The 21,247-nt window shown below is 35.1% G+C and overlaps 1 protein-coding gene across 2 annotated transcripts in view; it reads right to left on the reverse strand.

Moving 5' to 3' along the window:
- The window catches only part of FMN2 (formin 2), a 162,496-nt gene that overhangs the window by 32,060 nt on the left and 109,189 nt on the right, over window positions 1-21,247 (reverse strand). For both annotated transcript variants that reach the window (XM_077782126.2, XM_085576737.1), the window contains one exon: window positions 8,503-8,554. In XM_077782126.2, the coding sequence (XP_077638252.2) occupies window positions 8,503-8,554 (52 nt within the window). The remainder of the gene's footprint in view (window positions 1-8,502; window positions 8,555-21,247) is intronic.

Genomic DNA, 21,247 nt, shown 5'->3' on the forward strand with positions numbered 1-21,247 from the left:
CTTGCATAAATGTATAGGCTCTCTATCTTGGACTTTAATGCTTTTAATTCATGTTAGCATGGATATCATGCCCATGCCTGCCAGACATATGGCTAACTCTGTGCTAAGATAGACAAAGGCAATTTGAGCATGTGTAAAACAATACCATGTAATTTTGTGCACTGGAGAGTCAGGCCCAGTAACATATCCAAGAGAAGACTATTTTTCTCTCTTAAAAAGACAAACATGTGAGCTTCAAACATATTAAATAACTCTTGTTTGGCTGAACTTGAAGAAATAATAAGGTGCTGTTAGACAAAGAATACAGTGGTAAAATGAACTTCAACAGTAGCGGTCTGACAAAAAAGCTGCTGCCTCAGTGCTGTAAGAAACAGCTAAAAAGCCTCATGTGAAAGGCCAGCTTGAATTAAGATCTTTCTATTAACACTCCTCATGCTCATAGAGGCCTTCTAAGCAATCATTATTACTTAAAAAGGTTATAATTACCTAAGGAAGTAGTCTAGAACTGTTGTGCACTAAATATTGTGTTATTGTGGTTTTTCAATTTATTGATTACAGGCTCAGCCTTGTAATCTGCCTGCTGTCATGGTGTGGCTCATTTCTATAACTGAAATTCATGAAGAAGCATCATCAGGGTTATCTAAGAAAATAATAATTATATAATGGACTAATATTTTTTTTTTAAATCTAGAGCATATTATTTAGATATCTAGATGGAAACCACACACGTTTTACAAAATTTCAGGTATACATAAGATAAACTCATCTTTAAAACTACAATGCAGCATAGATAAAATTTTATATATGTGCATTAACAAAAATACACTTTAAATATAGCAAGTGAAATGAATGTACAGGATTTGTTTTTTTTTTTTTTTACATAATCATAATAATTTATATTATGCTGCTCAAGTCAAATTTAGGTTTCAGTTTCTATTCTTTGAAATTTTATTCTTTATAGAATAAAAATGGCCTGACATACTTGGGTATTATAGAACATCCTAGAATTTTAAAGCTCTTTTGATGTAGTTTCACCTTAACCCTTTGTGGTTGCTCTGGAGAGCATTCTTAATTCGGTGTGTAAGAGCTCTTTCCTTAAAATGCATTCACTCATATCATCATGGCCAGCACAACTATGAATAGAAGAAATTGAACCTTTGCTGAAAACAGAACTGTTCATGGGGGTTTTCATATTCTTAAAGTCAATTACGGAAAATCCCATTACAGGAAATTGAAAGACTTCAAAATCTGTCTTGATGAACTGTCAGGTTGGAAAGGTCTTTATTTGAATTTTTCAAACTTTAAGCACTTGAAGTTCAAGTCATCCCAATATATTCTCTGAGAACTGAAAGAACCTTTGAGTAATGAGTACAGAAAATGGGCAGCATTTTCTAAAAGGATTGCCTAAAAGGTGAAAAGGTGACAGCCACTGAAATGAATAGAAATATAGTATTAAATAACCATATCAACTCTGAGTTTGTGAATCATCAATAGTCACACATCCATGCAAAGTTAGAAAAAACATATTCCTTTGGCTAAAGAAACCTATCTCATGTCTGGAGGAGCTGTTCCTATTCCTTCCAAGAAGGCTTTATGGGGTTTCTGGTCTGGGGTGACCATGCCCCTGTCATTTTCTTTAGGAGAAGGCAGGATGTTTTACCTCCTCCACAGACTGATTAAGGTAGAACTACCTTTCAGGCAGCAACTGAGAAAAGCAGCAGGTGAAGTTATTTCATGAGAAGCTCTCATTTAAGACATAGTACAGAAGGGATCCAGCCCAGTGAAGCTGTTTCTGAATTAGCTTGTTAAAGCAGTCAAGAAACAAAGCACGAGGCCAAGGAACAAACCAAGGAAGAGCAAAGAGACAATGCTTTTTTTCCTAGTCACCTAATCTCCATATTAGAAAACTACAGTGGAATTTCAGCAGTAGGCTGAAGCAATCCCTATATCATGGATCAGCTTGTGGATGGCAGCCTTCCATCACCTGGAAATTGTTATGGAAGGAATGACCTATATTGTACAGATTATTACTGGATAGTTCCCAGATGAGTTAACACAGCAGTTGTGACCTAATTAAAGCCCATCCCTGACGTTCTGCTTTTCTATTTGCATATACATGACAACAGCAACATAATATTTTAATACTTAAAGTAAATTGTAATATGCAGCAAGGAAGAAAGGAACAACTCCAGTGGCAAATCAGCATAAGAGAGTAAAAGAGACATGTTATCCACATTTAAGTCACAGACCTTGCAAATACAAACACTGACTATGAAGGTCTTGGGAAACAATCTAACCAAACAGCTCAAGTAGACAATATGATGAAAGAAAAGTCCTGCTGAACATAATCAGAAGCTGATGCATAAGGGAGAGGCACTGGAGCTAATCACACATAAACACATGCACACAAGCATTTTACTTCAGCTGCAAGAGCTCAAGAGGAATATCTTGAATTTTTGAGGGCTACTCAGTGAAACCACCTGTTGAACATAAACTGGAAGCTAAACAAAATGTGACACATTGAAAGACTTTAATTCATGTATTATTTTCCCACTAATTTTACTAGCTACGTGATTCTTCCATTCTTTTCTCTTTTTTTTTAATCCTCAGTCTGATGCCACAGCATTAGTTTTGGGTTGATCAGATCCAAGTTATTTTAACTATATTGTTATCAGGGTGTTAGCTGTATTGTTATCAATGCTATTTAGCTGTGTAACTGTAGTTGTGCCTTAAGCTAACATCCTTTATCTTTTACCGTAAGATCTATGAATAAACTCTCTACATGAGCTTTACAGTAAGTTGCATAAAAATCAGCTTACTTGGCAGAATATTAGATCTCTGAATTGTACCCCAGTCTCTAAGGAGTTGCATTAACTTTTGTTTGTATTAGCACTGAATGCCATTAAATACCAACTAATTTCAAACCAATAAAATAAAACTATTTTTCAAAGCAAGTAGGCCAAAATCTTTAAAAGAAAAGATAATGCTCTTACAGGCAAAAAAATCAATCATCTAAATGGTTAAGAACTTGTGTCATTTGGCAAATATTTTCAGAAAAGTACAAGGACTTAATCTTCCAGGATAAGACCAATTACCCACATTTTAGAAGAGACTTTCTGACATAACTAAACTGCTGGCTAAGTTTCCATTACTGCATATCTACGGTCCTGATATTTTGTCAGAGACAGGATACTAAACTAGAATGATCCAAACTGTTTAACAGTCTGTAAGCTTCTTCTATACACATTTCCTCTGCTCAGCAAGTATTTACTTTTTGCTGATCCAACTAATGTATACCTAGGGTCTGAAATGTATTACCCTTAGCGATTCCAGCCTACATGCTGGGAGCCACACAGCGAGAAACAGACATAACAGACATAACAGTGAAGCAACCAACAATAGATGAATGGCCAAAGAGTAGTGAAAGACAGAGTCCAATAGCATATTCTTGCCTTTCAGTTGGAAGTTTCCTTCTTTTTTTTTTTTTTCTCTTTGTTTTTGGTTTTCAGTATTTTTTTTAAAACTACATACCTCTTCCATTCTAAGCTTTTCACCAGTTTATTTCTATCATTAACTCAATTTTCTCTTTAACTTTACAGTTCACTTTTGGAAACAATCCAAAACATTGTGTGGAGGGTACTGAGGTGGGAGGAACATTTAATGTTTTAAAGGATTACCAGACTTAGGTGCTACATTTCGAGGTGTTGCTTTTCAGCAGTGCCATTGTACCATACTGTCTGCTATTTCTCTAAATGTCATCAACTTGTCAGCTCATAAGCAGGTGTAAATCTTTGTTCCTCCCCAAGTTCTCATGTTCAGTGATGTCAATGGAAGTCTGCAAAGAGTGTTGTGTCAAGAATACTGGGGGGTTTTTTTGCAGACAATTTAAAGGTAAACATTTCTCTTCAAAATTAATGTCATTTTGTTGCTACAGCAAAAGAAAGCAACAACACATTTCTAACTGGATTATTAAAAGTCCTGAAAACAGAAGAGGTGCCTGGGAGGCTGCGCTCAGAAAGCACTTCAAAGTCTAAAAATCACTGGAATGTGCAAGTAATGGAAGAAAATTATAAAATAAACCAAATAAAAATATCCAGACATGGAGAGATGAACATTTTATACCAAGCCACACACATCCTAAATTCCCCATTTGATACTTACATCAAAAGGCAAAAAGTCTTCTGTTTGACTTTTTATAAAACAAATATATATTCTCATAACACACTGAGATTTACTAAAGAAAAAATGAAATTCTAGGATTTTTTTTAAAATCAGTGATGTACAGAAGGCCAGGACAGCAAGTGGAATTTCTGTCTTTCCAGGTCTTGTTAGACATCAACAGGGAAAACAGGTGAACGATTTTAAACCACCAGTGTGTGGGACTTGTGTTGACTTAGTGACTTATCACTTCAAGCAGGGTTATACTATCTGAAATACTAAAAAACCTTTAAAAAAAAGGAAAAAGAGCTTAAGTATTCTTTAACATTTCTAGCATACATTGTCTCTTACAGAAGTGGAATATGAGTTAATTATATTAAATATGAGTAACTGATCAACTTTCAGTGCTGCTGAGCTGAATTTAGAATCAAATGCTTAATTGTTAGACTGAGAGATGGCAGGAAAAACTGTAAATCATCTGACTGTTGTGTATATATAAAAAAAAATTTAGTTAAATTTTTGAAACCAAGGTGTTATTCCAAGAAGAGAAAAATGTTTGCAGATAAAGGGGAAGAAAAGATCATCTTAAAAGAAAAGATCATCTTAACTATTTCAGTGGAAGAGAGATCAGTGTTACAAGTCTGGGTTTATTTGCTTTTTAGAAATATGTGAATCTGGAAGCATTCTAAGGAGATGAGAACTTAATACTGGGTGAGGTATTATAAAAAAAAGTAATAAAGTTATATGCTACTTCTCTAGAGCTATTCAGCTGTTGAGGTAACAAGGCAGAGAATTAAGATCTTCAACTTCACTGAATGCTGTTTCCAGTAACTTCAGTCAGGTTGTTTAGCTATTGGTTCTTCAGAAATGAAGTGCAAGAGGAGTAACTGATTTCTGATTATAAATCTGCAAAATAGTATTTCTGCTGTTGCTATTGCCTTTCATCCTAGCATGGCAAATGAGGTATCACTTGTCATATTATTTGGACAATAATTTTGTTGTAATCTTGGTTCCTACTTGCTGTGGATACTATGATAAAAGTCTATCTCATTCTGAAATTGTATTAAGCATACCTGGAAACAATAATACTTCAATTTTTTTTTTCTGCTTAAGTAAAATCACATCTGAAAAAGCTGAAAAATATTTAACTCTAAGTAAACGAAAATGCACAAAACAGAGAGCAAATCTTTAATACAAATCTTGGGATGGAGAACATTATTTCAAACTTAAAAATAAAAACAGAAGAAAAAATAAAGGGGCACTGAATTGAGAATTCCTAAAACACAGAAGCATCTCTTTCCCCTCCTCCTCTCTCTTTTCTGTTTTACTTCTTTCACCTCCCCCCAGACGAGTGATTTTTTGCTTTAACTTGACAAGTATTTCACAGTTTCTCAAGCATTTAGCAATGAGGATCTAATTGGAAAGTGCCAGGTTCTTTCTTATTGCACTTTATCAATATTGTTAAGGGAATGATGTAATTGTTTGGGGTTTGGTGAAGACATTCCATGTCACTTCAGTGTTAATACCAGGCTGGAGCCTTCCTTGTCTGCCTGTGTAAGCTAGATAAACATAGACCTGTGTGCTTTCTTCTCATCTCAGGATACTTACTCAGAGAGATCTTGGAACATATGCCTATTGCGAGCTAAACATTTCACTTTTCATTTTTATCCATGTGACAGAAATCCATTCCTTGGATAAACACTTTACATACTGACACTCTTAAAGTCACTAAACACGATAAATAAAGAGAGAATACATCATTTCAAAACTGATTAAACATTTTCTCACTTGTGACAAATGAACAGCTATACACTGTATGGAGTCCCTGGAGCAGACATTCCATTTTCTTTGTCTTCATTTTGTGTGTAAGATTAACTTTCCATTTCAGCTCATCTATTGCACAACTGAGCGTTTTTAAAATACACATTGCTGTGTTTTCTCCAAATCATTATTCATTTCAGAAACAATTTTTGTTATTGCTACAAGAGCTTTTCTTTTGGACTTTGTTAGTTTGTCTCTATTAAAATACAAAAGAAAATAATAATAATAATTATTAATAATAAGAAACCATAGTTTTAATTAAAGCTAAATAAATGCTTCCATGCAGTAGACATGAACTTATATACAGGCTGAAGTCATCCACTTCAACAAGGAAAACCCAAGCACATTAATCACATTAACTTTGCTCCATCTAATCCATCACTTTTCCTTGCACTACTTGCTTGTCTTGTCATCCTATGCACTGCCGTCTACCTATGATTAGTCAAATGCAACTAATCTTTTATTTAGCTTCTTAAGCTCCTATCATCTTTCTCATCCACTCCTGCTAAAAAGGATCCCAAGCATTTTATTTTCAAGCTAAATTAAAAATCTTACTGAAATAATCACACATAATACTAAAACTGTATATAAAGTTGTCTTCAGTGTTCTAACAAAAAGCACTAATCTGATCAAGAATTTCAATGGGAAGGTGGAAGAAAGAAAATATCCTTGTTAGATATTCACAGAAAGGAGGAGCAATGAAGCAGAATTTTCTTCTTTGACCAACTGTGTAAAAGAAGCTGGGAGAAGAAAGAATTAGGGATTAAAATCAGAAGAAGCAGACCAAACTGAACAAGAATCCCTAGAGCAGTTTGCTTTCTTCCCCCATCAGGCTAATAAAACCAATACAAAGTTTTTTATATGATGGTTCCAGTCTTGTCAGGGAAAAAGATTAGAAAGGAAAGTGAATTAGATATCAAAAGATAGTGATAAGTCACAAGATTTCTGAACAGATTGAACTGTCATTAGATTTCCATTACCTTTGGATTTGTATTCAAATCCACTTCTGACAGGACAAATATTTTCCTTAAAAGAGCAATTAGAAATCACAACAATCTCCTAACAGTGCCAACTTCTCTCAAAGTTTTATTGTGAAGGATAGTTTTAAAGCTAAGACTTATGTTATCAAGCAGCTAAACAAGCCTAAGAAACGTCAGGAATAGCTTTCATGTACTTGAGCAAGAGGTATGATACTAAGCCAAAGCAATATCCTAATATTATCTCAGCTTGTTAGAACATTGTGCTAATAGCACCAAAATTGTGGGTTTGAGCCCTCTATGGGCCATTCATTTAGGAGTTGCATTTGATTATTCTTGCAAGTCCCTTCCAACTCAGAATATCCTGTGACTCTAATGAAACTTAAGGCAGCAGAGACCTGCTCAAAGCAGCTCTCTGTGCTTCTCTTATACTCCCTCCCTTTCCACACCACTGTGATTCCACACGACCAATGTGTCGCTCAAGGACCTACCCTCTCCTCACAAGTAAGAAGGGAGATTCTTGTGGCACTCACTCCTCTTGGCTTCTTTTTCAGGTTCTATCTTTAGTACACGGCCCAAAGGAATAGAGGAAAAAATGTGACATTGTACCAGGAATGACATCAACTGCCCTGTGGCATTACTGCAGGTATCAAATTTGGGTGCTGAGTCCATAGAATGGCTGACAAACCTAGTAAAAACTAGAAACTTTTATAGTCATATAAAAAGAGGAATCCTATTGAGAGACTCCATAATTATGGGTATATATAATGGATATATTAATTAGTAGTTATTAAGTGAGAGTTGTAGCTAGTACAAAAAGAAAATGCTATTTTCATTAAAAGAAAAACAAATATAGACTATGAGTTTCCCTAAATTTGGGCTATAAATGCTGTGTGCCATATTTTGATCTCTTGTTGGGACTGATAAAAATCTTTCCCATTTAAACACTGCTGCTGGAGAAGTCTCCAAAAAAATCAGAACAAACCACATGTTGTGCAATGCAGTGAGGTTCCTAGCTTTGAAAACTGTCTCAACTGCACATATCTATAATGAAATTTAGTGAGGTATTTTGCTTTTTGCTACAAAAACAGTATTTGAAGATCTATTAGAAATTCTAGAAAGGAAGTCGCATTTAATTATACATCTCATTTATTTGTTTAAAAACATTTACATTTTTCTAAACTAAAATAGACATTTTATAAGCACAGGAACTTGCACCTAATGAATAATACTTGTTTGGGTAATGTGAGATACCTCTCAAATCATGATACTGGTGTAGTATGAACAGTGTTCTCTCAGTTCAAATATTGTACTCTGAATTTGTTTTTACATAGGGTTAATGCATTTTCTGAAAGACAGGCGTAATGTACAATTTCTTTAAAGAATTTCAATTTTTCTTCATTGTCAAATTAAAATTGACCATAACTAAATATCACTTTTCTGAGTGCATTTCTGTACCACTCAAAAACACAGTACTGCTGGCTACCAATACATCAACTGCTTAAAACCTTTCAAAGAAAGGTCTTACTATACTACTCTTTCTTACCTTTTATGTGCTTCTGTCAGTGATTTCTCTTCATTTTCTTGGTCTATTTTGGCTGTAAAAATACAAGCAAATAATTAGTAACATGGTGAAAGATAGAGATGTTTCAGGATTATTTTAATATTGCATATGTCATGTATAAAATATATAGAATCCACATGAGGATATACTCATGTAGGTCAATTATGAGAAAAAAACAACCAACCAACCCCCCATTCAACAAACAACCACACAAACAAAACTACACAAATTTTGACAACCCTATTAAAAAGAAATCCAAAACCACCACCACAAAAAGGAACCAATCCAAAACTCAAAACCTTGAAAAAAAAAAAATCTGCCAGTAATCTAAACAATAACCAAGTCATGAAATTGACTTAAAGCCAGATCTTAAATAATGATTCCAAAACCTCAAATAATACGGGAACTTGTCAACCAAGAGGAGGAAAAGCTGAGCAAAGAGCAGTAAGGATTCAGCCTTACAGCTTTTGTACAAGTTGTGTGACAATTACAAATGAACACTCTTCCCTCTCCCTGTACACACATCTGTTAATGAAGTACTGGAGCTGTAGCAGGCCTGTATTGAAAACATGACTAGTTTTATATGAAGAATATTAGTATTTGGTGATCATGTGAAGGAAATTACAATAAGGAGCTGTCCTTCCCCCACACTGGTGAAAAAGTTCTCTATTTGCCACATGTTCTCTCATAATTTTTTGCACACATTTCACTTAGATGACTGAAAGAACACTTTAAAAATCTACAAGAATGTGCACATTAACTTAGGCATCACCAATATGCAAAGCAATTGTCCATCTGCTCTGAGCATGAGCTTAGGTGAAATTTATACTTATGCAGTCATTCAGGTAATACAACTTAAATCTCATTTAAGGTTTGCATGCTTTAGCAGAAAGCTCATTTAATTTGGTACTTGATTCTTTTTTCAGTCTGCTAGACTTCTGGACAGTTAACTTGCAAGGAGAATTATAGGACTCCCAAGAGTCAGAAAGTTTTGAAACATGAAAAGGCTCTGAACTGTCCTGGTAACAAATGTCAGTGCTATCAAATTCATAAAGAAATATAAATCTGAAGAAACATTTCAGCTATTCTTTATTCACTTTCCTACATAGCTCTACAATATTAATTCATTAAATTATTTTTTCCACATCATAGATACACTGCCTTTGAAAAATTTTAAATTTGTTGGAAAAAAGCAAAGCAATGGCATAATTAAGATACAAAGTAATTTATAAGCATACACTCAAAGAGTCATGTGAAATCTGTAGCAAAGATATGCAAATGGAATTGCCTTATACTTTTCCCAGTTACAACAATGATCAGAGCTTTGTCTAGTGATGCAAATACATTTAATTAGTAGGAATGCAGTCTTCTGAGCAGTAGGACTGCTGACTAGTGCCTAGATATTTGCAGCAGGAAACATTGTATTTAGTAATCATTACTTGAAGATTTGGGCTCCACCATTGTTATCCTGAAAGTGAAAAAAAATATCCCAGCAAACCACAGAAAACTTGAAAGAGAGATGGGTTAATGTCCTGAAGGAAATTGAAGAGCACATGAATTCTGAATGATTACAGGTTTCAATACCAACTTGAATCTTGGCCCAGATTCTTCAGAAGGTTTGTGAGGGCTCACAACCCTTTTGAGTGAAGTTGAACCCAGTGCTGAGTGAATTTGGGCTGACTTAAGAGTTTTTCTTGAAAGCCTTGCATTGCTTTGGATAAGAAACCAGGTGAAATGTGGCAGCTTTTACAGAATTTCATTAATACTTTTTTTTTCATACTTCAATTCTGAAAATCAAGGTATGACCAGTAAAAACATATAGTTCAAAAAAGAAGATGTGCACAAACTTTCTGGATGAAACGAGATCAAATACCTCCTTCTGCATGAACACAATCATTAAGTATCTGTGGATACAATTCCTAAAATAAATAATTCTATTACTGAAAAGTGAAATTTAGACTTCTTTCACTTAAATTATGCTTAGAAATAAAATAGACGATACCCTATTCCATCCTATAACAGTTTTGTATACTGTTGCATATGTCACATTTTTAGGATCTAAATATTTTTAAAATTTCCAAGATTGATGGGATGGAATATCATTAGAGTTGCCTTGTTTTAGGTCCTTTCTTCTTTATTTCAAATGCTCTGCACAAGTTTACAATTATTTATCCACCACTAATGGAGCAAATATTTCACAATTTATTTTTTGAAAGAGTGTAAGCATATTATCTTAAGCTTATCAAAGCATGTCAGAATATCTCCATTCAGGCACAAGTTTCCTTTCAATTAAAAGTTATCATGGTCCAGAAAAGAAGAAAAACAAAACAAAGCAAAACAAAATCCAAGTTATTTCTGGTATCTATACTTTCAATGAATTAATAGAGAATTGATATTACACAATGAAAAGAAACTGCAGAAACCCTGAACAGCAGAGATGCATGTAATAAAGAATTTTCTCTGAAGAATTTCCTTGTAGTTTGTTCCAAATGTGTTATTTTTAAACCTTTCTCATTTTATCAAAAAGATTTTACACAAGTGAAAATCTAATTTGCAACTCTTTTGCATTATCATTTTTCCAGACAGAAAGGGTTAGATATTGTGAAAGTAACTCTTCTTCCACAAGACAACAGGTGGCACCAGTGAAAGAGAAAATATGATATATACACTCAGATCTGTCCCTGTCCAAAGAAAACAATCAGATGACTGCTTTTGCACTAGACAATGTAAACATCCAAGAGATGTGGAAAATGGCTAGTTGAAGACATGCAGTGAAATTTAATTAGTAAGGGAAGAAAACCTCCTATTATCAAAACAATAGAATTTTTACTAACACCTGGATACAATGGAATAACTATTAGATATTGAAACAGCTGGAGAGTGTTATAACTTGTGGAATATTGGGAATATTATCACCTGATATTATGCACTTTATATGCACTTTTCTCTGTACTAATCACTCCATTGGTAAACTACTTCCAATTGCATTTTCCTCTTTGAGTAGGGGCAGGAAAAAAATTAGTTATGATGGATCCAGTTGAATTATTCCAGAATGCATTATACTTCATCATTTCACTATCTTATTACTTCGTCGGCCAAAGCAGTTCATCACAGATGTAAAAAGAGCATGTGAAAGGCACTGGTTTGGCTTCTCCATTCTTGGCACGTATCCATTAAGTGCCAAATGCCAGCTAAAAGTTGCCCACCTTGGAAGAACATTCAGGAGAGAATAGTGTGCTTCCCTGTTACAAAGATAACACCTACCATAGGTGAAAAAAAAAAAAAAGAATGTCTATACCCAGTTCACAGTGATCATCAACAGTCAACAGAGAAAAATTAGATAAATCCTGGGATGCCATGGCAGCTGACCATACAATATAGCAGTGACTGCTTGCAGGCTGACAGATTTAGAAAATTCTGCTTTTGGGTTAGTTTTCTTCCCAAATATTTTACTGGCTCACCATCTTTTCTAACATTTCCAGCTAAGAATTTGATTCTTGACACTAATTTGCTGAAAAATGTCCAAATAAACTGTTCCAAATCTATTAAAGATTATATCATACCAGGAAATACTAACCCCTTTATTTTGCATAATACATTGGTAAGCAAAAGTAACAGATTTATATGTTGGCCTTTACACACTGTATATATTGTTGAGCTTCTCATGCAGCTTTCATAATTCTGAAAAATCTACTTTAAATAATATAGTTGAAAAATAACCTTAGGTCATATTGAAAAACATGGCCATCTCTAAACTCACAGCATTTTAGAGTCAAAATGACCTCGAACAGAGTGAAGTGACCTTATCAATAGTTCTGCTTTAACATGTTCTGCTTTAGTTATATTTTCCCTTTTCAGTTTGAAAGCATCTTTAATGCTTTCTTGTTGGAAGACATTCCACTGTTTGCCTGCTTTTTCCATTAAGATACCTTCAGATTATTTAAAGTTGGTCTCCTTTTAGAGCAAGGTCTATACTTCCTAAACACTTTATATATTTGGTCAAAATTCAAGTACATTCCTTCCTCTCTACGTCATTGCTTACCAAGTGTGAGGACTGTACTATATCCAAGGCTCTTATATAAATTCTTTTAACTACAGGACATATGTATCTCTTCAAAAATTACTTGCATCAGATGTCCTAATTTCCATTACTTTTTTTTTTTATTTGCTTAAATTTACTGCTGAATGTTTTATAATTGCAGCATAAAACTTGATTTCATGCAGTTCAAAATGAGCTTTCAAGCAAGGTCTCACAAATGAAATTTAATTAACTGAATTTTCAAATCTTTTGTCCTTATCAGTACACACCCACATTCCAGAATGATACATGCCACTGTTGTGTGTGTTTGGTCTTCCAATTCTTTTTTTGATGAATCCTGCAAATGTTACATATAAACATCTACAAAGCTACATATATGAATAACTATATTAAAGTGACCTATGCATTTATGATAATTGATGCATCTCACCAATCTGAATGTGAGAAATAGACACAGGCAGATTAGAAAATGCTGGTCTTCAGAAGATTTGTAAAATTTCCTATTCTATAAATAGTATTTTGTTTTCAAGAAGCCTAGAAGATGAAATTAGACTAAAATAGGCTCAAAGGCAAGGCTATAAACCACTGATTGACCACAAATTGTCCCCTCTGACCTTGGTGGATAATTTTCAATGTTATGCTAAGCTCTCTGCAGAAATCAAGCCAGACTGTAGATGAAGACAACTGCCAAGTATCCTCTCATTTTTGGTCCAAAAATCTTTCTCTGCTAGTCTCCTCCAAATTTAACCACTATACCTGGTGCACTAAATCTGACTTGTAAAAAAGCTAATAATGCAAATATATCTATTTTCTATATGTACAGACCTTTTTTTTGTGTGGACAGATATTGTAAGTAACTTTTGTTGTCTCTCATTAGTTGTTGCAATTTCTTGTTTGAAAGTGTAATATTTCACTATATCATCTATTTCACAGGATTAAAAAAAATCTAAAAAGAAATATTTGACTTACAACTAACTGGAAACTCAGACAACTACTGTTTTAGACAATGGTTATTGTGCTCCAGTGTCATATACATATTATTAAAAAACAGGAAAAGTTACAGAAAGCCTTTCTACTGAAAAAACCCAACAAATAAAAGAGAAAACAATCACTAATATTTGTACAAACCCTTGTTGGAGATTTCCTGGGATCTTTAAAGAGGACATATTTTCTTCCACACTGGTGATGAGTGAACAGTAGCTGAGGATTTGAAAATATACCAAATATCTCCACTGCAGAGGCAAATTTCAAAAAAGTTCCAACAAAACTAAACTAAGAACAAAATTGAGGGGAAATGACCTTTTTTCTTAAAAGGTGTAAGGAGCCTCCAACAGCTCACCTGTGACTTCTGACCCAGATTCATAAAGGCCTGAGGACCTGAGGTGCCTGACAGAGGCCATGAGGATACCTTCTCTAGGTATCTCAAGCATGTGATTAGGACAGAAGGAAAATGGATATAGAAAAAATACTGGGTGAACTAGCAGCACAAGCAAGAGCATTCATTTTCTCTGTAATTATCAGGGTCTCAGGTCCAAGTTTAGAAGAGTTGTGACAGTGCCTCTGAGAAAATTCCCCTATTCTAGTTGGTAGTACATATACTTTTATGTACTACCTTCAGTACATAAGGAACTTCAGGAAACATCAAAATAAACACCTTCAGGAAACATCAAAATAACTGGTTGTTTTTTTTGTTTTTTTTGAAATTAGCATACTATTCAAGACTGTGTTTTGAAAAACCTTGAAACACCAAAGCAGAATAGCAAACACACTGAGATCCATAGAAATCTCTTGAGAAAAGTTTCTTTCTTCCCCTCCTCCTCCTCCCTTTTAGACTTTTCAATTGGTTTTGACTCCATTTTTTGCCTTTTTTGGTGGTTGTTCTCTTTGCATTTTTTATTTCATGTGGTTGGGGGCATGAGTAGCACTAGGAAGAACTAAGCCATTTTGGATGGACACTATCAAAAAGGAAATGGGTTTTGGGAAAGACCAAAGAGTTAGACAATCATTAATTTTTAAATGACAGAAGCTTGTGCTTAGTGGCTTTCTGAAAACAAAAACTCAAGCTGAGACTTGAATATGGAGTATGCAAGGGATTTGATGAGAAAAATAGACTGAAAGCTAGCAACTAATAAGAATTATCAATGTCCTCTATGTATAAATGTACTAGATAACCATAGTCACACAACAAGCTGACCTGTTGGTGCCTGTTCTGAAAGTATTCCAAGTAGACCTTGTAAGTCTACTCAAACTGCCTTCAAATACCCTGATAGAGCTTTTGTTCCACCAGAACTTTTTGTTGCTAGTTTGTGGTATGATCTTGACCCAGCGATTACTGTCTGTAGTCACCGTCTGGCCCCAGTCCCTGATGCAATTTAAACTATTTCTACTGAACCAGTTTCAAAGGGCTATGAGTAAGGAGATGCACAAAACTGCCATCCCTTCTGATCTTAAGGGAATATCACATCTTCTCAGGTAATTGAATACAGGAATGCATCTGAGTAATCTCAGATGGAAGGCAAAAACAATCCTTTCATCTGCTTGTCTATGTCCTAAATCTTTTTGCTTTTTCCCCTCTCTTTTTATTTAAAGTGTTAACTAGTATTTGTTTATAATTAGCTATGAATGTGCTTTCCAGTAACTTTCAAGTGGAGCCAGTTGTTTTTTTCTTTTGTTTTTTTTTTAACAGATCCAAAGCCTTCTCAATGACTCATTAGAGCTATGTTGCTATAGTTTTGAGAATTTCTATTTACACTGAAAAGAGATCCAAGTACATTTGGATAGTTGATTATTGGGTAAATTCATGCTAAGAAAGTTTTACAAGAGAATAAAGCAAGATTTCTTTTGGGAATCTTATCAAGAGTCTTACATCCTTCTATACTTCCTAAGATAAATTCATAAAAGGTTGCAAGCACAAAGAATACCTGTTCCCCCTCCCCCATTTTCTGAGATTTTTATGAATACAGGTGAGAGAACATTTAAATAGAGAATTTAAATTTAAACATTCAGACCCCAATTTCTTGAAGATAACTTGGGATAGAGCATCCAATATGCAGAATATTTCCCTAATGGTGTTGTTCTTTTTTTAAACCTATGATCAGAAAAACACATAAATCTTTATATTGATTCCAGCCAATTATACTTCCTTATGATGTTATACCCTCACACAATAGGAATACAAATTATGTGCTATCTCCATACATTGTAAGCAAGCTTTATAGAGGCACATCTTGAATATGCAAGGACAGAAACTTGAACTTCCTTAAAAGTTAAGAAAAAATTAAGCTTAATAGTATATAAAAAGGTATTTACTTTTGATTCAGTATTCATCAGCAAGTGGTCTGACCACACTGCGAAAGTTGCAGAAGGCAAAGGCCTCTGCTAAGAGAATGAAGAAGGAGAAGACTGGGTTTGAGACTAAGGAACCTGAAGGTACACAAGTTCATGGGACCTGATGAGATTAATCCATGTCAAAGGAAGTGGCTAAGCCACTATCTATCATATTTGAGAAATTGTGGCTGGCTGGTGAAGTTTCCAGCGACTGGAAAAGTGGAAACACAACCGTCCATTTTAAAAAGGGAAATAAGGAAGATCTGAGGAACTACAGCCCAGTCAGTCTCAGTGTCAATGATAGGCAAGATCATGGAGCAGATTATCCTGAAAACTCTGCTAAGGCAAATGGAAAATAAGGAGGTTATTGGTGACAACCAGTATAGCTTCATTGAAGTGCAAAGACTGCCTGACAAATTTGGTGGCTTTCTATGATGGGGTTCCAGTGTTGGTGGGTAATGGAAGAGTACTGATGTCATCTGCCTGGAATCATACAAAGCATTTGACACTGTCCCATATGACATCATTATCTCTAAAGTGAAGAGACATAGGCTTGACAGATGGGACACTGTGTGGATAAAAAACTGGCTGATGTTCGCACTCGGAGACTTGTAGTTAACAGCTCAATGTCCAAGTAGAAACCAGTGATGAGTGGAATGACTCAGAGGCTGGTTTTGGGACCAGCACTTTTAACAGCTTTGTCTGCAACATGGACAGTGGGATTGAGGGCACACTCAGCAAGGTTGCTGATGTCACCATTTTGTGTGGTGTTGGGAAGGGATGACATCCAGAGGGACCATGACAGCTTGAGAGGTGGGCCTATGTCAACCTCACAATGTTCAACAAGGCCAATTGCAAGGCCCTGCACCTCAGTCAGATCAATCGTTAAGTACAAACACAGGTTAGGCAAAGAATGGTTTGAGAACAGGAGTAAGACTTGGAGGCATTGGTCAATGAGAAGCTCACTATGACTGGGCACTGCATGCTCACAGCCCCAAAAACCAACTGGCCACATCAAAAGCAGTGTGGCTAGCAGGTGAAGGGAGGTGATTCTCTCCCTCTGCTCAGCTCTTGGGAGACCCCACTTGGGGTGCTATGTCCAGCTCTGTGGTCCCCAGCCTAAGCAGCAACCTTTTGAAGCAAGAACACAGAAAGTGATAAAAAGGCTGGAACACTTCTCCTGTGAAGACAAGAGAAAAGAAGGCTTTGGGACTACCTTACAGTACCTAAGTGAGGCTTACAAGAGAGTTAGTGAGGAACTTTTACAGGGACATTTAGCGATAGCACAAGGGGAGCAGCTTCAAACTGAAAGACTGTACATTTACATTAGATACAAGGAATACATTTTTCACTGTGAGGGCAGTGAGACATTGGAACAGGTTGCCCATAGAGGTTGTGGTTGTCCCATCCCTGGAAGTGTTCTGGGCTGGGTTCGATGTGGCTGTGCACAACCTCGTCTAGTGGAAAATGTGCCTGTCCATGGTAGGGGGTTGAGACTAGATGATTTTTAAGGTCCCTTCCAATCCAAATCATTATATAATTTGTGAGACTTTCAAGGATGATATCTCCTGTTGGCTGAATTAAGGGAGAGAAAATTTGGACCTAAACCCAAATTCAAAAAAACCCTGAAACATAACAACCAAAAAACCCCAGCAAATCACTCCAACATACTTAGTTATATATTTTTAGCAGATACTCACTGTAATGTTGTCATGTCATATTCACAGAAGTAAAATACATAGTATTTTTTGTGCAGCTTTGAGCTCCTCACTTGATGTTCCCTGCTACTGATCTTAAATCCTACACTGCTTAAAAGTCTCACTTAGGTCAGGACTAGGCAGAAAACAGATGTGAAGTTAGACAGCATACCTATGACTAAATATATGTCTTCAGGTACAGTAAAGATCCAGCAAGAAAACTGTTCATCTGTGAGCCTGGATTTCACAGTGCTGAAGAACATGTGCCATTGTGATTAGCACTCATGAAGGACCTACGTGCTCTTAAGCTTTAACATCCTCTTATTTTTCATTCTCCATCCCAGGAACTATGTCATAAAAAAAAAATCTTATTTGATTACATTTTTACTGGAGAAGAGATTTAAAATGTGAATTTTCAGCCCTCCCCACAAATCCACAAGTTTTTTAGTAACTTTTTTTTTTGTAAGGCATTTTTTTCATAGTCTTTTGAGTTGGATTACTTGTGTCATGCTATTGTGATACTCATAGATTGATATGTTCTCATGTGATGGTAAAATACCTTTTTAACTCTACCATACCTGTCTGAAACCACTGTGATGCCTACAAAAATGATTATATGAGATCCTGTGCCAAAGGCATAAAACAGCTGACAACCCCAGCCTAAAAGTTTGGTCTTTCATGGACTTTGAAGCAAAGAAAGGCTAATTCAGTGAAGCCTGTCTAGTGTTGCAAATGCAATACAATCCAAATTAGGATTATTATGCAAAAATGCACACCAATGGAGGTGCTGACATCTGAAGTAGGAACAAGTTTATATCATGCTGATGTTAAACTATTTATCAGCATTAAGATGTCAGTGTGAGATTAAAAAAAATACTTTCAGGACACAAAGAACAAGTTTTAAAAGCTCCTTCAATAATTCAACAAAAAGAATACTAACAGAAAAATGCAAACATTTATAAAATTAAACTGCTTAAGTTGAATTCCTGAATCTTATGTTGTAGCGAATTTATGTTGCTTGCCTTTCATATTCCTCCAACATTTTCTTCTCAAAGGAAAAAAGAAAATTTTAGATATTAGTAATGAGAATATTTTGGTAATCATAATAGTATTTAAAGTGAGTAGCTCCACATAAATTACTAATATCCAACCTTTTAATGTTCCATACTTGTTTTTTAAGAAAAACATAACCACATTTATTCATATATCTTCCTAATCATGTTTCAGTCATATTTTCCTCAAATTATTTTTAGAAAAATTATGAACTACTGCTATGTTCTGCCTTATATTCATCAAATTATAAAAACAATATTTAAAAAAAGTGGAATCTGCACAATCAATCATTCTGGGTTAGAAAAGGCCAGAATTAGTATACCCTAGCAGCACTCATTTTGCAATCGACAGTATTTCTGGAGCAAGGAACTCAACCCAGACATCCAAGATTCAGTCCGATGCTTTAGTCTCATTCACAATCCATCATTTGATGATGCACAGCCTTTTGCTACTTGACTTAAAAGAATAAGTCATGGCCAACTACCTGATTGCAGCTACAGCAATCAACAGAACTCACTGTGATTCATATATTCCTTTACTAACAGTTTGGAAACTGGGTTCCTGAATGCTCTTTCAGGCAAAAGGAGGAGATAGTTACAGACAGTTCAACCAACAGGACAGTTTTAGGATTTGGATTCTGTAAGATCATGAGGATGTGATTAGAATTTATGTCTGGAGAAGAGTCTATATTCTTGGGTCCAGCAGAACAAAACCTGATGGTTGTATTAACTTACAATAGCAGAACTGCAGTTTTGCAAATTAAGACTAGAAGGAATCAAATACTGAATGGTTATTCTGTGGTTCAAAACATAAAATCACACTGGAATAATTCTTATTGCTTTTAAAATGAACTAGCCAAACATCAGAAATTTTTGTTTTTACTTCTGCAAACTCCTTGTACTTCTCCCACGGCTTGATGTTTTTTCTGAAGTCTAAAACTTATTATATTGGCTTGGCTTCTTAATATGATGTAGGATGATTTGCTCAGATTTGAAGTCTGAAACATTTTCAAAATTTATAGAATCTCAGTGGAAAAGCTGTGATTTCAACATACTGAAACTCCCCACGTCCCAAAAAAGAATGACTATTCTGAGGGAGTGATGGTTGCTACCTCCTGCAGTAAGTTTCCTGCTTTATCAAGATGACAAGAATGCACAGCCTAGACAGCATCTCAACAGCAGACACCCAGAGACTGCTTTTGACTGCAAAGTTACCCACAGTTAAAACCTGGGGGCTATGAATCATTTGTGGTTCATGCACATACAATTCTTTCAGTGTGAGCTGGCTAACATGTCCAGTGAGGACAAGGTTAAAGGATTACTAACTGCTAATTAAATTCCTCTACAAACTGCATGGTAATTAGTACACTCAGCATTTCCCCATTGTGTCATTTCAGACTCATTTTCATGAGGAAAAGTGATTTCTGAAACTTTCTAAACTGGTGGATGTGATCTCTCATGTATTTGCATTCCTATCTATTCACAGCTACATATGGAACAATGGAGGCAAGGTTCCCAAGCAGTGCTTTGCTTTCAGTCTCTCTCATTCAAATTGTCATAACTTGTGAGGAATAACACAAAGACAGAAAATGTAACTATACGTGCTATATTGGAGATATGTAAATTTTAAATTCCTGTTTAAAATCCTTAATTCCTGTTTTAAACTGTTTGGTATGAATAAATTTTCATTGGAAAAGGACAATTGTTTTACTAAATTTCACAGTTATATATTACACATTGGAAATGCTGAGATAAATGGTTGTAAAAAAACCTAAATAGCAAAAAATTTTGAAAAGTTTTGTATTTTCTGACAACTTTTCTTCAATATCCTTTTTTGAAGCAGATTTTCCACCTTTTTTTTTTTTTTTTAATTTTTCCCTTTTTAAATTGCATGGCTATGGAGAAGTTCAGAAAAAACCCTGACATTTGTAAGAACAAGATAACCATATCATACATTTGATGATTTGATGTGATTGCAGTATGTGGACTCAAAAAGAAGACATGAAAAGAAAACAAGAAGGAGAAAACACGGAAGAAAACAAGAGAACCTGGAAGAACTGAGAGGATTTTGTTGGAGTTTTGAAGCACACGGACCCTCAAAAAACCAGTGCATAGGGTAAATCATGATTGCCAATATCCACTAAGCCAATGTAGAAAGAAGAGTACAGGTAATTTAATCTTCTGCTAAGTATATTGATCATTTTAAGAACGATCAAGATAAATTCTCAAGAAAGGACTGGCATCCTGTCACAAATTTCCATACTTTAATGCACATGCTGGTTGTTTAGCCTACTGACTTCAATAGCAAGGCAAATACTGAACAGCCTTCATCACACATACCACTATCATTTCCATCTAAAAATTTCATTATTCTGAACACATTCTTGCCTCTTCCCCTTCTTTAGCTTTCAAATGAAACCATTTTTACAATCATGCTAGTGATATACAACCTTGTTCTATCTCTGATGAATCTAAGTGTTAACATTAAAAAAAGATTTTTTTTTATTATAAATGCATCATTAGCAACAATCAGCTAGACTAGTTGCAGTAACACAACTGAAAGTTATCTAGCTGTGTGTGACAGTAACTATTCTTATAAAGCATAGCCTTGC

The sequence above is a fragment of the Lonchura striata genome, chromosome 3 (genome assembly GCF_050655825.1).
Source record: "Lonchura striata isolate lonStrDom1 chromosome 3, ASM5065582v1, whole genome shotgun sequence".
NCBI classification, from domain to species: Eukaryota; Metazoa; Chordata; class Aves; order Passeriformes; family Estrildidae; genus Lonchura; species Lonchura striata.